The sequence below is a fragment of the Podarcis melisellensis genome (assembly GCF_964234715.1).
Source record: "Podarcis melisellensis genome assembly, chromosome: 2".
NCBI lineage: Eukaryota > Metazoa > Chordata > Lepidosauria > Squamata > Lacertidae > Podarcis > Podarcis melisellensis.
The window spans coordinates 104,760,040-104,776,164 of NC_138529.1; the positions used below are offsets into that span (position 1 = coordinate 104,760,040).

The 16,125-nt window shown below is 46.9% G+C and overlaps 1 protein-coding gene across 1 annotated transcript in view; it reads left to right on the forward strand.

The window, feature by feature from the left end:
* The window catches only part of LOC309363201 (kyphoscoliosis peptidase-like), a gene marked incomplete at its 3' end in the record, with an annotated part of 40,333 nt that overhangs the window by 16,749 nt on the left and 7,459 nt on the right, over positions 1-16,125 (forward strand). The window contains exons 3-4 of the mRNA XM_081899307.1: positions 647-701; positions 1,753-1,871. Coding sequence (XP_081755433.1) covers positions 656-701; positions 1,753-1,871 — 165 coding nt within the window. The 5' untranslated portion in view covers positions 647-655. The remainder of the gene's footprint in view (positions 1-646; positions 702-1,752; positions 1,872-16,125) is intronic.

Here is a 16,125-nt window from a genome sequence, read left to right on the forward strand (position 1 = left end):
AGCTGTTGCGTATGTGGATCGGAACTGTGACCTTGGTGCCATCAGCACGACGCTCTAACCAACTGAGCTGCAAGGTTTCCCTGAAGCATCAGTTAAAAGTCTTATGAAATAAATAAAATAAAGAAATTAAGGGCAGTTATGAATGTTACACTGGTGTAAGAGCAACATATTGGGGATGGGGAATGTGTAGCTATATAGAGATTGTTCCACCGTGAGTCCCAGTCAGCATGGCCAATATATGCTTTAGTAAGGTAAAGGGACCCCTGACCATTAGGTCCAGTTGTGTCTGACTCTGGGGTTGCGGCACTCATCTCGTTTTTTTGGCCGAGGGAGCCGGCGTACAGCTTCCGGGTCATGTGGCCAGCATGACTAAGCCGCTTCTGGCGAATCAGAGCAGTGCACAGAAACGCCGTTTACCTTCCCGCCGGAGTGGTACCTATTTATCTACTTGCACTGGTGTGCTTTTGAACTGCTAGGTTGGCAGGAGCAGGGACCGAGCAATGGGAGCTCACCCCGTCGCGGGGATTCGAACCGCCAACCTTCTGATGGGCAAGCCCTAGGCTCTGTGGTTTAACCCACAGCGCCACCCACGTCCCTGTTAATATATGCTTTAATGTACATCTATTATCTCATCCCCATTCTGTAGGTTTCCAAGATGGGAGAAGAACAAGGATCAACGCAGCCTCCGGAAAATCTGAATCGTAAATATCAGTTCTTTTGCAGAACCACAGAATTGTAGAATTGGAAGGGACCCCAAGGGTCATCTAGTCCAGCCCCCTGCAACGGCAGGAATCTCAACTATACCATCCATGACAGAGGGCCATCCAACTCTGCTTAAAAACCTCCGAGGAAGGAGGACTTTCTGAGGGAGTCCGTTCCACTGTTGAACAGATATTGCCATCAGAGTGTTATTCCTGATGTTTAGTCAGAATCTCCTTTGTTATGGTTATATGTGGCCATTGGCCTGTATTTCAAATGTAGGGAACTTTGGGCCCTCCAGATATTGTTGGGCGGCAATTCCCATCAGCTCCAGCAAGCAAAGCCAGGGGCAAAGGATTATGGGACTTGTGGTTCAGTAGCATCTGGAGGCCCAAAGACCCCACAAACTTGCTGTATATCAAAGTTAGCCTGCTCTCCTCTGGTGTTCTGCAGGACTCTGTCCTATCACCGGTGTTAGGGGAATGGGGAAAGTTTTACCCTCACCTATCAGCCCAGTTTCCATCACTTGTTACGTTGCCATTATCGTTCTTGAAATAAGCCTACAGTTTATGTTCGGATGAATGGATATTGGAGGGGGTGCAATGGCCTTAGCTGCTGGGGTGGAGCTTCCCTAAAGAGGTAGCAACTATTGCAGGAGGATGTGAAAACCATGCCACTCCCGCTGCAAGTTCTGTCTACATGTGTTCAGGAGTACAGCGGTACCTCGGAAGTTGAACGGAATCCGTTCCGGAAGTCCGTTCGACTTCCAAAACGTTCGGAAACAAAGGCCCGGCTTCCGATTGGCTGCAGGAAGCTCCTGCAGCCAATCGAAAGTCACAGAAGTCGCCTCAGACGTCCGGGTTCCAAAGAACATTCACAAACAGGAACACTCACTTCTGGGTTTGTGGTGTTCAGGAGCCAAAATGTTCGACTCGCAAGGCGTTTGGGTTCCAAGGTACGATTGGACTCTTGTTAGATCAAAATCCTGTTTGCTCCAGCACTGTCTCACTGTCTCCTTCTCTCACTTCTTCCCTTTTTCTGCCGGACTTGTAGGACTTTCTCGACTGAATATTTCATGTTTGTTCATACTTTGTCCATGGGTTGAACGCGATAAGAAATCAATGCCGATAGACTTTGCAGAGTTTAAGGAACTGGATGCCTACGCACAGAAGGTTTGCTTTCTTTTATTGTGATCTGTTCAGTGTAGAATAATAGTCCAGCAAATAATCTGCTAGGATGCTCAGGTTTTCAATGGGCATTTGGAATTTGAGAGTACTTTCAGGTAGACACTCCTGATAGAAGGCAGCTTATTCTGTCCACGTCGAATAACAAACTTCGTAAGTCACAATACGGTGCTCCCATTTTCTGCATGATTAATATAAAAAGTGCCTCTTCACGAAGGCTCCAAATACTGCCCTCCCCCCCGAATACCACAACTGTTGTTTATCCCTCATAGAGCTAAGATTCGCAGCACCCCTTAACTATGGTTCACAGGATTATTTGAGGGTGGGGCTTGTGCATTAATTGTACAATATGGTGTGGAGTACGCAGTTATACAGTGGTAGCTCAGGTTTCATACGCTTCAGGTTACAGACTCCACTAACCCAGAAATAGTACATCAAGTTAAGAAATTTACCTCAGAATGAGAACGGAAATCATGCTCTGGCAGTGCAGTAGCAGCCGGAGGCCCCATTAGCTAAAATGGTGCTTCAGGTTAAGAACAGTTTCAGGTTAAGAACAGACCTCCGGAACAAATTAAGTACTTAACCCAAGATACCACTGTACTTAGATATTTGGCAATAACATTGCTTTGGCAGCTGCTAGGCTTTTAAAATTAAGGTGATAACCAGTGCTATTTTTCTAGAAAAAGAGGTGCCAGAATTTACCACGAGCACCTTCCTTGTTCTCTTAAAATGACAATGGCACCCAGTGGCGTAGAATGGGTTGTCAGCACCCGGGGCACTGCAGTGAGAGTGAGTGAGTGAGCCAGGTAGGGGCAGAGAGCTGCCAGTGCGCCCCCCCAGATGTTGTGCCCGGTGCGGCTGGCCCCCCCTGCACCCCCCACGCTACGCCACTGATGGCACCCACTTGAGAGGTGCTGGAACTGAATTCCTGTGAGTTCTGGCTGAAAAAAGACTCAAAAGTCAGGTGAGAATCAACAACCGTGGTTGTGACTCAGTGCTGATTCCCCAATCCTGCCAGGTTCCAACAGCAGTAGCCAGGGCAGTGCCGGATTTACATATAAGCTAAACAAGCTATAGCTTAGGGCCCCACTCTCTTAGAGGCCCCAAAAAATTTAAAAGGAAAAAACACACACCTGGATATACATTTCCAAAATATAAGATAAAAAACCCCAAAATAAATCCTACATTCAGCAACAGTGTTTTGTGTTGTGTAGGCTCCTATGATGCAAATAATGGGCCCCAACTGCTAGCCTGCTCCCTCAAATATCACTGGTTTGCTCATTTCTATATATAGGGTACAGTGGTACCTCGGGTTACATACGCTTCAGGTTACAGACTCCGCTAACCCAGAAATAGTACCTCGCGTTAAGAACTTTGCTTCAGGATGAGAACAGAAATCGTGCTCTGGCGGCGTGGCAGCAGCAGGAGGCCCCATTAGCTACAGTGGTGCTTCAGGTTAAGAACGGACCTCTGGAAGAAATTAAGTACTTAACCCGAGGTACCACTGTACCTACATTCTGCATGGACTGATTGCATGACAACATGTGCAAATGGCTTTAGATACCCATTAGGTCCATAAATTACCCTATAGCATATATTCGACACAAAAAACAGCGACAATTTGTTGTTGACAAAGGACAGCTAGACGTATAAAGGGCCACATTACCTTCAGTAGCTTAGGGCCTCATCAAACCTGAATCCGGCTCTGAGCCAGGTCTGCCTCAGCCCCTCACCCTCCTTGCCCCACAAATGCCCCCCATGTATGCCATTGCCCACCCACAGGTAGAATGGGGAGTTGCGCACCCCTCCACCAGCGGAAGCTGACAGGACTTGCTGGCTGAATGCTTCCCCATAATCCAACACATGCACAACCCAGACATCACAAAGGGGATTTGGATCACAGCTGAAATTTGTGGACACTGTATGCACACTGGAAAATTGAAAGGTTAATCATGCTTCTCCCTTCAGAACTATTTTTACCGAGGGGTATGTTTTTGGCAAATTTAATAACTGATTGATTGATTGTTCAGCTCAAACACATACACTTAATCGTCTGTGCAGTCCTGCGCATTTTGACTCAGAAGGAAGCTCCACTGAATTCAATAGCACCGAGCGTCTTGTAAGTGCCTGTACAATTGCACCCTAAATTTTCTTTAAACAAGTGGCAGCCTTAGGAAGAAGGAAGGAACTGGGTACCGCTCCTCCATATTAACTGCTACCAAATCTATTTCCCTTTTGTGAAACAGGTGGATGTCAAGGATACTGTGGGAAACCTGGTGAGCGTCTTGCTCCAGAAAGCCCACAGTGACCTGGAGAAAGTCCGAGCCTTTTGGGTGTGGATTTGCCATCATATTGGTAGGTGGAGGTGCCGCTTTTTGAATTCTGGCGTTCCTTTGCCTCTGACAACTGCCCACAAGTCCCCATCCTTTACCTAACTGTAGATAAAAGTCAGTGCTCTACAACACAAGCAGCAAAGCTGTGTGTTGGTGGCTGCTTCTTCTTTTATTTGGATAATCTGCAGTTAGGCTTGTATACACCATGCCTTTAAAGCACATTCAAAGCACATTCTTTCCCCTCAAAAGAATTAGGGGCACTGTGGTTTGCTGGGAATTGTAACTCTGTGAGGGGTAAACTATAGCGCCCAGAATGCTTTGAGGGAAAGAATGTGCTTCAGATGTGCTTTAAAGGTATTGCGTGCAGATAGATGAAGTTACAGATAGGTAGCCGTGTTGGTCTGCCATAGTCAAAACAAAAAAAAATCCTTCCAGTAGCACCTTAAAGACCAACTAAGTTAGTTCTTGGTATGAGCTTTCGTGTGCATGCACACTTCTTCAGATACACTGAAACAGAAGTACAGATACACTGAAACACTTCTTCAGATACACTTCTTCAGATACACTTCTTCAGATACACTGAAACAGAAGATAGATGAAGACACAATGAAATAGCTTTTCAATAACTCCCCTACGTTGCTTCAGCTGTTTTTGAAAACCTGGTGTCCCTGCCACACCAAGTGTGACTGTTGCAGCCCCTTTTTCATTGTGCGTTGCAAACTTTGGGGTGACATTTCACAAATGTCTTTATTTCTCCAGAATATGATGAGGAAGGCTGCCGTGACAGAGAGAAGCTGGCTTTAAAGCCAGCCGATGTCCTTCGTTCAGGAAAGACTATTTGTTCTGGATATTCTCTACTCTTTGCAAAGATGTGCAGGTAACTCTTTCGGCTTCAGCCATCATGGCAAACAGTTGTTATTTGGCAGGGACGATGGGAGATCTGCAGAGCCACAGGTTCCCCACCCCAGTACCAAACAATGAATGCTCCTGAAGGAAACTTTGATATATCACTTGATAGCTCAGTTGGTTACAGCGTTGTGCTGATAACGCCAAGATTGCAGGCTTGATCGCTGTATGGTAGGGCTGCCATATGTGTGGAATTTCCCGGATATTGCCAACATTCATCCATCGGAAATGGCGTCCGGGTGAATTTTTGGGAAGTCGGTTTAAAATGTCTGGGGAAACCTGGTTGCACGGCAGCCCATATTGGAAGTGTTGATTATTTGGAGATTTTCCCAGAAAAGCAGAACAACTTTGCCCCCCCAAAGCTCAACAACCCTACCACATGGGACAACTGCATATTCCCGGACTAGAAGAAGGCATATACAGTGGTACCTCGGGTTACATATGCTTCAGGTTACATACGCTTCAGGTTACAGACTCAGCTTCAGGATGAGAAGAGAAATTGTGCTCCGGCGGCGCGGCGGCAGCAGGAGGCCCCATTAGCTAAAGTGGTGCTTCAGGTTAAGAACAGTTTCAGGTTAAGTACGGACCTCCGCAACGAATTAAGTACTTAACCCGAGGTACCACTGTAGTGGTCTCGTGCGGAACTTCTGTTTTCTCCATAAAAATCCCACTCTCCTTATCTCTGTTGTGGAACAAAATGAAGGATGGCCATTCCACTCCAATAAAAAAAAAAAAAAGCAATGAAAGGAGCCAGTCCCCTTGGCAACAAGGGTGTTCCTGAATACCTTTCTTTCCCCCTCAGTCTTGCAGGGATACGGTGTAGGTATTTGGTCGGCAGAACAAAGAACATGAAGAGGCACGCCTGGAATGCTGTTTATCTTGATGGAAAGTGGCATCTTCTGGACTGCACATGGGGAAGATGCGGGGACCTTGGCAGGTACATTGCGGGGAAATAGAAAACCAATCATAGTGTGGGGCACCATGATGTACAGTGGTACCTCGGGTTACATACGCTTCGGGTTACAAACTCTGCTAACCCAGAAATAGTGCTTCAGGTTAAGAACTTTGCTTCAGGATGAGAACAGAAATCGTGCTCCGGCGGCAGTGGTAGGCCCCATTAGCTAAAGTGGTGCTTCAGGTTAAGAACAGTTTCAGGTTCAGAACGGACCTCCGGAACAAATTAAGTACTTAACCAGAGGTACCACTGTAACCTGGTTGACTTCCTTTGTTTTCCTGGGTTTTCTGTTTGGCTTGGTCCACTTCTTGGGGTTTGTGATTGGATGGCCAAAGGGCCGACCATTATAAGCTGGTGGAATAGGAATTACTGTATTTTTCGCTCTATAAGACACACCCAACCATAAGACGCACCTAGTTTTTAGAGGAGGAAAACAAGAAAAAAAATATTCTGAATCAAATGTTGTTGAAGAAGAAGGAGGAGGGAGGATTAGGCTAAGGATCAGCTGATCCATCCACCTCTTTGGGGAAGCTGGATCTGCTGGCTGCCTAGCAGCATTGTCCCTGCTGGGGGGATCGGAGGAGGCAGGCGAGACGAAGCGACACTCTTCAGGGAAGCAGGAGGAGGAAAGGAAGGGAGCCCTTACGGAGCCCCTTTGTGATGGCCTGGGATTCGGACTCAGAGGCTGAACCTGAGGAATCCCAGCCTGCACAGGAGTCCCTGCCTGCAGAACCAGCTGAGCCGGGGCTGGGGCTTGAGTCCGAAGGGTCCTCACCTATGCTGGATCCTCAGCTGCAGGCACCAGCTGAGTCTGCTCTGGCCCCTGAAGTGATGGAGGACCCATTGCCTGCAGGTGCTCCACTCTCAGCCCCGTCAGGGGAAGAGGAGGTTGCCTCTGGGTCCGGTAACCCTCCAGCCTCTCCTGAGCTGCAGAGGCTCAGGGCAGAGAGGCGGAGGGAACTAAGTTCCTGCAGGAGGAGTGCTCGTCTTAAGGCCAAGAGAGGCGAGTCACCTGTGGACCGGGGCCGCCCTATGCCTCGGAGCAGATAAAAGCCAGTCAGCCCCAGTCCCAGGTTGCGGGAGCAACGTTGTTGGTAGCCTGTTCCTGTCTGCACCCTGTCCTGCTCTTCTGCCAGAGTTCCTGACCCCACCCAACTCCCCGCCTTGGACCCAGCTACAGCTTTGATTGACAGCCTCCATACTGCACCATCGACCTCGGACTGGACTCGGACCTCACCTCTTGGTTAGCCCCTGGGACCAGCACACACTTCCTTTCCTCCTCCCGCTTCGCTGAAGAGGCGCTGCGCTGCTGAACCCAGCAGAGCAAGAGGGAGAGCTGCGCAGTGCCTCTTGGTCTGCTGGCTTCCCAGCGAAGCAGGAAGAGGGACGGAAGGGGCTCCGTAAGGGCTCTGTTCCGTCCCTCCTCCCGCTTCGCTGGGAAGGCAGCACAGTAAGAGGCGCTGTGCAGCTCTCCCTCTTGCTCTACTGGCTTCAGCGACAGCTGCGCAGCCTGCATTTGCCCCATAAGACGCACACACATTTCCCCTTACTTTGTAGGAGGAAAAAAGTGTGTCATATAGAGCGAACAATACGGTAAGCCATTGGCCTGGAACGTCACAGTGGCGGGGGAAACAAGGAAACTCCACCACCCTCTATCCTCTCAAATGGTTCATTTGAGTATGTTGGGCTATGCGTGCAAGATTTGGGGGTTCTGGAGGTGGGTCATTCATTGCAACGCAGCAGACTTCCTCAACCTAGTGCCCTGCAGCTGTTTTCAACTCCCATCGCCCTTTGCCGGATTTATGTATGAGCTAAACAAGCTATAGTTTAGGGCCCCGCTCTCTTGGGGACCTCCCAAAAATGCAAAGGAAACAAAAACATTTCCAAGATAAAAGATAAAAAACAAATAAAATAAAACCTACATACAGCAACAGTGGTTTTTTTGTGTGTGTTGTGTGGGTGCCCATGATCTAAGTAACGGGCCCTGCCTGCTAGCCTGCTCCCTAAAATATCACTGGTTTGCTCATTTCTATACACAGCTGGACATATAAAGGGCCCCATTACCTTCAGTAGCTTAGGGCCTCATCAAACCTAAATCTGGCCCTGCCATCACCCCTGACCATTGGACATGCTAGCTGGGATTGATGGGATACAGATACTGAACTCTGTATCCCATCAATCCCAGCTAGCATGTCCAATGGTCAGGGGTGATGGAATCAGAAGGCTAGTTTAGAGTGTCCTCCAAAGCCTAAGCTGTGGCTAATGTTGACTATGGTTTGTTTAAACAAGCTAGCTTGATACACCATGGTTTGAATTTGTCAGTCCATCTGATGTGGGCGAGAAGAGAAGTTGTAGGTGCTTGAAACCAGGAGCTAGTTTCCAAACCTTCCATAGCCAAGAGAGGAAGGAGGTGGGGGGGAAATGGGAGCCGGGGGCTCACGTTGGTTCATTCTCAGCATTCTCAACTGTGGTTTCACTTGCCAACTGTGCCTGTAAGCATTCTAACGCTGCTCCTTGTCCTTTTGCAGATGCAACGACTACTACTTCCTTACGCATCCTGTTCTGTTTGTTGAGAATCACCTCCCGGATGACCCCAAGTGGCTGCTTCTCAAACAGATAATGATGTGTGCAGCAGTTGCATTTATTTCCAAAAGAAAGGCGCAAAATTAAGTACAGTGGACGCTTGGGTTGCGGACGTGATCTGTGCGGGATGCACATTCGCAACCCGCATCACTCGCAACCCGCCTCTGTGCATGCACAGGTTGCGATTTAGCACTTCTGTGCATGCGCAAAGCGCGATTTGGCACTTCTGTGCATGCGCAAAGCACAATTTAGCTCTTCTGCGCATGCGCGACCGCCGACACCCAGAAGTACCGGTAACCCGTTCTGGTACTTCTGGGTTTCGGCGGTCCGCAACCGAAAAAACGCAACTTGAAGCGTCTGTAACCTGAGGTATGATTGTATGTTGGAAATCGTCATGTAAATTTCTGATGCTCTTGAAGAAAACCCTGCACTTCGCTGGATCATAGGTCAACGAATAGGTGACAGAAGAAACGTTCTAGGCTTTGATGGGGATCTTTTTACTCTTTAAAATTTTTTATTATTATTATTATTATTATTATTATTATTATTATTATTACTCTTTAAAATCAAGGTGTGTTTGTACTGTCTGATTTGCTGCCCTCTTATACTTGTAAATCTTGCTGTCTGAAAATATAATCCTTTCATTTTCATTTCATGCAATAAACCAATTTTTCTTTCTTCCTCCTGTGTGTGAACTTATGGAGACATAACATTAAGCATGTTAAGCATAACAGACATAACATTAAGCATTAAGCATAACAGACACGTGTTTAACTCCAGTAAAAGATCCTAAAACTCTTGGGAGTATGCATAGAAATATGTGTGCGTGATCGACTTGCGTACAGGTCCAGACACACATTTCGTAGCAGTATGTTTTCCTGAAGTTATTATGAGCCTTTTAGTATGAGGGTGAAATTTTCTGCACCGGACCCACTCCCAAACTGATTTCTGTTGCATGAAGAAAACATGTCATTTTCCAGGCACTACATTAGCTCCCGGTACGTTTCCGAGCACAATTCAAAGTGTTGGTGCTGATCTTTAAAGCCCTAAATAGCCTCAGCACAGTATAACTGATGGAGTGTCTCCACCCCCATCCTTCAGCCCGGACACTGAGGTCCAGCTCCGACGGCCTTCTGGCGGTTCCCTCACTACGAGCAGTTACAGGGAACCAGGCAGAGGGCCTTCTTGGTAGTGGCGCCCACCCTGTGGAACGCCGTCCCACCAGATGTCAAGGAAATAAACAACTACCTGACATTTAGAAGACACCTGAAGGCAGCCCTGTTTAAGGAAGTTTCTAATTTTTGATGTTTTATCGTGTTTTTAATATTCTGTTGGGAGCCGTCCAGAGTGGCTGGGGAAACCCAGCCGGATGGGCGGGGTATAAATTATAAATGATGATGATGATGAAGAAGAAGTCAGTAGGGCATATCCACCCCTCCTCACATTTGTTAAACGGCTTCTGTATTTGGCTAATTTTCTTACCTTTGAAAAAAATAATTATTTTTTGCTCTTTCATACCTTCAGGAGCTTTTCCCCCAAAAGGAAATTGAGCAAGATAAAAATTTTCTTCTTTTAAGAGATAAAAGTGCTTTAATTTTCCCAAAGAAGGTTCATTTTGTTAAATAAAGATCCACATGAAGGTTTTTGAATTTTGCTTGAATGGCAAACTCATGTGGAGAGGGCTTGATAGAACACGGTTGTTTACAAAGGCACATTTCAGCAGTATTGGGTGCCTGTTTCCTGCGGCAAGGCAAGAAACCTTCAGCTCCTAAGGTCACATTTTGCATCTTTAGAGCAGGAATGGGGAACATCCGACCCCTGGGAAAATCTTGCCCCCACTTCAACATTTGGCCCATGAGACCATTCTTGGCAAATCATGGCCAACCCCCCCTACACCTGCTGTCATGCAGGTGTGGGTGGGGCTTGACTGAGAGGGTGTGGCTTTCCAAAGCTGCTTTGTGCAGCTCCCAAAACATCTGCCAGCCTGCTGGTTGTTAGGGGCCTCTGAAGCAATGCAGAAAGCAGGGACCCACTGCTAAGCAGGATTTTTAAAAAAAGAATATTTATTAAGATTTTACAAAGTTATAAATACAAAAATGCATAAAAAAGACAGACAAAAGAAAAACAAAAATACAAAATACAGAAAACGAGAAAAATAGAAAAAAGAGAAGTTAAAAACAAACCCATTTTTTATAACTTTACACTCATTAGCTTGTTTCTTTGACCTCCTCACACCTCCCCTTTTTGTATTCCCATTTACATAATCAAATCAGCAAATCCTTACCCTCTTTCATTTATCTTAGCTCTATATCTTAACATATTATAACTCTATATTTTCATCCATTTATCAATTCATTTTTGCATATTCTTATGATCTTTGTTGCTAATGCCACTTATTTTCAATCCAACATCATTTTAACATTCATTAATTTGACAGTGTTTCTGCAGATAGTCTTTAAATTTCTTCCAATCTTCTTCCACCAAGTCTTCTCCCAAGTCTCGGATTCTGCCAGTCATTTCCGCCAATTCCATATAGTCCATCACCTCACTGCTAAGCAGAATTGCTCCCCCTTCATATCAGCTGATCTAAAGGGCAAACAAGCCTAGTGTGTTCGGCTGAGCCATGGCGCTCCTGGCAGAGAGCTCTCTGGTGTGCCAAAACTCAGCACTAAGCAAGATTGTGCCCACACCCCTCATTAGGAGAGGGGGAGAGCCTTCTTAGTGCTGGTTCAGCAGAGAGATTGGGCATGCCAGGCTCCTTGCAGGGAGCTCATAGGCACTCCTGAACTGAGCCCTAAAAAGGAAGGAGAGAGAAGTCTCTTTTCTTCCCTTTGAAGCTCAGTCTTGCTGTGCTCTTAAAGAGAGAGGTGGAGACTCCCAAAGGCTTCTCGCCCACTCCTGTTATGCCTGATCTAATTGAAATGCTAAAACCGGTCCTTATAGTCCATTCCCCTCTTCCCTTTTAGGTCTTAAGGAACGCGGGTGGTGCTGTGGTGTAAACCACTGAGCCTCTTGGGCTTGCCGATCAAAAGGTCGGAAGTTCGAATCCCTGCGATTTGGTGAGCTCCCGTTGCTCGGTCCCAGCTCCTGCCAACCCAGCAGCTCGAAAGCACGCCAGTGCAAGTAGATAAATAGGTACCGCTGTGGCGGGAAGGTAAACGGCTTTTCCGTGCACTCTGGTTTCCGTCACGGTGTTCCATTGCGCCAGAAGTGGTTTAGTCCTGCTGGCCACATGACCCATAAAGCTGTCTATGGACAAACGTTGGCTCCCTTGGCCTGAAAGTGAGATGAGCGCTGCAACCCCATAGTTGCCTTTTACTGGACCATCCAGGGGTCCTTTACCTTTTACCTTATGGAAGTGAAAGGGATTTTGACCCACAGACAGATGCTGATAGGGATCTAGAACATAGAACCAAAAAGATCCCCCATCCCTGTTGTGATTAATTAAGCTTACAATGGTACCTCGGGTTACAGACGCTTCAGGTTACAGACTCTGCTAACCCAGAAATAGTGCCTCGGGTTAAGAACTTTGCTTCAGGATGAGAACAGAAATTGGGTGGTGGTGGCACAGCGGCAGTAGCAGGAGGCCCCATTAGCTAAAGTGGTACCTCAGGTTAAGAACAGTTTCAGGTTAAGAACAGACCTCCAGAACGAATTAAGTTCTTAACCCGAGGTACCACTGTATAAGGTATGTAATTATTAAATATATCAGCTCATAACTATTTTAAGTGTTATTGGCCTAAGCCATGGGCAGGCAAACTAAGGCCGGGGGCCAGATCCGGCCCAATCGCCCTCTAAATCTGGCCCACGGACGGTCCGGGAATCAGCGTGCTTTTACATGAGTAGAATATGTCCTTTTAGTTAAAATGCAGGTGGATCACGTTTGGTCAAAACTCTCCACTATGACCTGTTCATCTTGGGTGCCCTGCTCGGCATAGTTCATAGCTTCTCTGAGTTCTTCAAGCCCCTTCGCCACGACAAGGCAGTGATCCATGAAGGGGATCTGGGAGAGCCAGATCACCTCATCTGTCTCCTGAGAAATCTCTATGTGGGACAAGAAGCTACAGTTAGAACTGGATATGGAACAACTGATTGGTTCAAAATTGGGAAAGGAGTACGACAAGGCTGTATTTTGTCTCCCTGCTTATTTAACTTATATGCAGAATTCATCATGCGAAAGGCTGGGCTGGATGAATCCCTAGCCGGAATTAAGATTGCCGGAAGAAATATCAACAACCTCAGATATGCAGATGACACAACCTTGATGGCAGAAAGTGAGGAGGAATTAAAGAACCTTTTAATGAGGGTGAAAGAGGAGAGCGCAAAATATGGTCTGAAGCTCAACATCAAAAAAACGAAGATCATGGCCACTGGTCCCATCACCTCCTGGCAAATAGAAGGGGAAGAAATGGAGGTAGTGAGAGATTTTACTTTCTTGGGCTCAATGATCACTGCAGATGGTGACAGCAGCCACGAAATTAAAAGACGCCTGCTTCTTGGGAGAAGGGCAATGACAGGCCTAGACAGCATCTTGAGAAGTAGAGACATCACCTTGCCAACAAAGGTTCGTATAGTTAAAGCTATGGTTTTCCCAGTAGTGATGTATGGAAGTGAGAGCTGGACCATAAAGAAGGCTGATCGCCGAAGAATTGATGCTTTTGAATTATGGTGCCGGAGGAGACTCTTGAGAGTCCCATGGACTGCAAGAAGATCAAACCTCTCCATACTGAAGGAAATCAACCCTGAGTGATCACTGGAAGGACAGATTGTGAAGCTGAGGCTCCAGTACTTTGGCCACCTCATGAGAAGAGAAGACTCCCTGGAGAAGACCCTGATGTTGGGAAAGATGGAGGGCACAAGGAGAAGGGGACGGCAGAGGACGAGATGGTTGGATAGTGTTTTCGAGGTTACCAGCATGAGTTTGACCAAACTGCGGGAGGCAGTGGAGGACAGAGGTGCCTGGCGTTCTCTGGACCATGGGGTCACGAAGAGTCGGACACGACTAAACGACTAAACAACAACAACAACAACAATAGAGGGTTTGGGGACATGGGTAGCGCTGTGGGTTAAACCACAGAGCCCAGGACTTGCTGATCAGAAGGTTGGCGGTTCGAATCCCTGCGTCGGGGTGAGCTCCCGTTGCTCGGTCCCTGCTCCTGCCAACCTAGCACTTCGAAAGCACGTCAAAGTGCAAGTAGATAAATAGGTACCGCTCTGACGGGAAGGTAAACGGCGTTTCCGTGCGCTGCTCTGGTTTACCAGAAGCGGCTTAGTCATGCTGGCCACATGACCCGGAAGCTGTATGCCGGCTCACTTGGCCAATAAAGCGAGATCAGCGCTGCAACCCCAGAGTCGGCCACGACTGGACCTAACGGCCAGGGGTCCCTTTACCTTTAATAGAGGGTTAGGCAAATTCATGGAGAAGAGAGCTATCCATGGCTATAAGCCAAGGAGGCAGCAAGGCTTCTGAATACCAGCTGCTGGAGATCACAGGAGGGGAGAGGGCTCTTGTGCACAGAGCCTGCTTGCAGTTGCTGCTATCCCACGGGCCACTGTGAGAACAAGATGCTGTTCTTATGGAGGAGAGGAAATGAGCAACAGAGACACCTGCCGTATCTTTGTTCCCCCACGCTGGGAGCTTGGACACACTCCAGCTAAAAACATCTAATGATTTCTGTTTGTTTTCACTTCACAGGTGCCATCCCTGCTACTCCTCTGTCCTAATTGCCAAGGTCTCAAGGAGGGGAGTGGTGTTGGCAGCTTCAGATCAAATCATGCTCTGCCCTCACCTTCACCCTCACTTTGGCACTTCGTTCCTGCATGAAAGCGCTTAATTGTTCAACCTGCAGCAATACGTTTTCCTCCAAAGAAGAAAAATTATCACTCGGATGTCTTCTACATCAAAAAGGTAACCAAGGCATCTTAATCTTAACCAAGGCATTTCTTTGAAAGAGGGTTTGGGAAACTCAACAACTGACTGGGGTTGGGAACTGTCTAATTACTAGTAACTAGTGAAATTTGAAGACTGGGATTCTAGGCAGGAGCTGATTTTAGGCACAGATCCTGCAGGGTAAACAACCCAGTAACAACCCAGTGGAAAAGGGGTTGACGCTTACACAGTTAGAGGGGGGAAAAGCAGACTTCTGACTGTAAAGAAAACAAATCCCTTGTCTTATTAACGTACAAAACTTAATAGGATCATTAAATTATATTTGAGAGTACGGTGTAGAACTTATACATGCTATCTAGAAAATGGAATTCACGGAAATTAATACAAAATAAAATATTTGAAAGTAAGGCACCTTAAAAGGTAAAGGGACCCCTGGCCATTAGGTCTAGTCGTGACCGACTCTGGGGTTGTGGCGCTCATCTCACTTTATTAGCCGAGGGAGCCGGCGTACAGCTTCCGGGTCATGTGGCCAGCATGACTAAGCCGCTTCTGGTGAACCAGAGCAGCGCATGGAAACGCTGTTTACCTTCCCACTGGAGTGGTACCTATTTATCTACTTGCACTTTGAGGTGCTTTCGTACTGCTAGGTTGGCAGGAGCAGGGACTGAGCAACGGGAGCTCACCCCATTGCGGGGATTCGAACCACTGACCTTCTGATCAGCAAGTCCTAGGCTCTGTGGTTTAACCCACAGCGCCACCCGCGTCCCTCTAAGGCACCTTACACATGATTAAATTCAAAGGCGATTTGGCATTTCTTCATGACATAGACTAGCAAAACCATCATTTTCAAGACAGAAGCCTAGTAGATCTGGAACTAATACCTGATGATCTGATAAAATCGAGACTCTTTACTTGTACTTTGTTATTTTAACTCATGTGCAACTACTCATTCTACATGCCTATTTTACATGTCTATGTTTTTCACCTTTTGATTTCCTCCTGTTACAACTGTCCTCTCTGTTTAGGACTGAACAAGGGATCTTCTGCTCTGCTACTAAGCTGCAAACCTTTCCCTAAAGGCAGAATTCAGTGCAGTGTCTTAAGCTCAAATGACAACATGATGCTCAGGCAATTGCCTTGTCCTCCGCATCATCCTTTTTTGTGTTTCCACTCCTAGGGAACGTGCCGTAAGGTTTCAGACCATCTTCCATTGCCATCTTGTGGCCAATAGGAATTCAAATAGGTGCTTGGGTGTTGTTTTGTTTAAAAAGAAGTACAGTGGTACCTTGGTTCTCAAACACCTTAGTACTCAAACAACTTGGAACCCAAACACTGCAAACCTGGAAGTAAGTGTTCCGGTTTGCAAACTTTCTTCAGAAGCTGAATGAGCTCCATTTTGAGTGCCACAATTCCGTTTTGAGTGTTACGCTGAGGTCTGTCTGTTTTTGCTATTTGTTTTACGTTTTTGTTTTGGGGGCTTTTTTGTTTTTGTGACTGTCTGGAACCCAGTTCAGCTACTGATGGATTGACTGTGTGACTGCAGTACATTGTTTATTGCTTTCATTTTATGTCTCG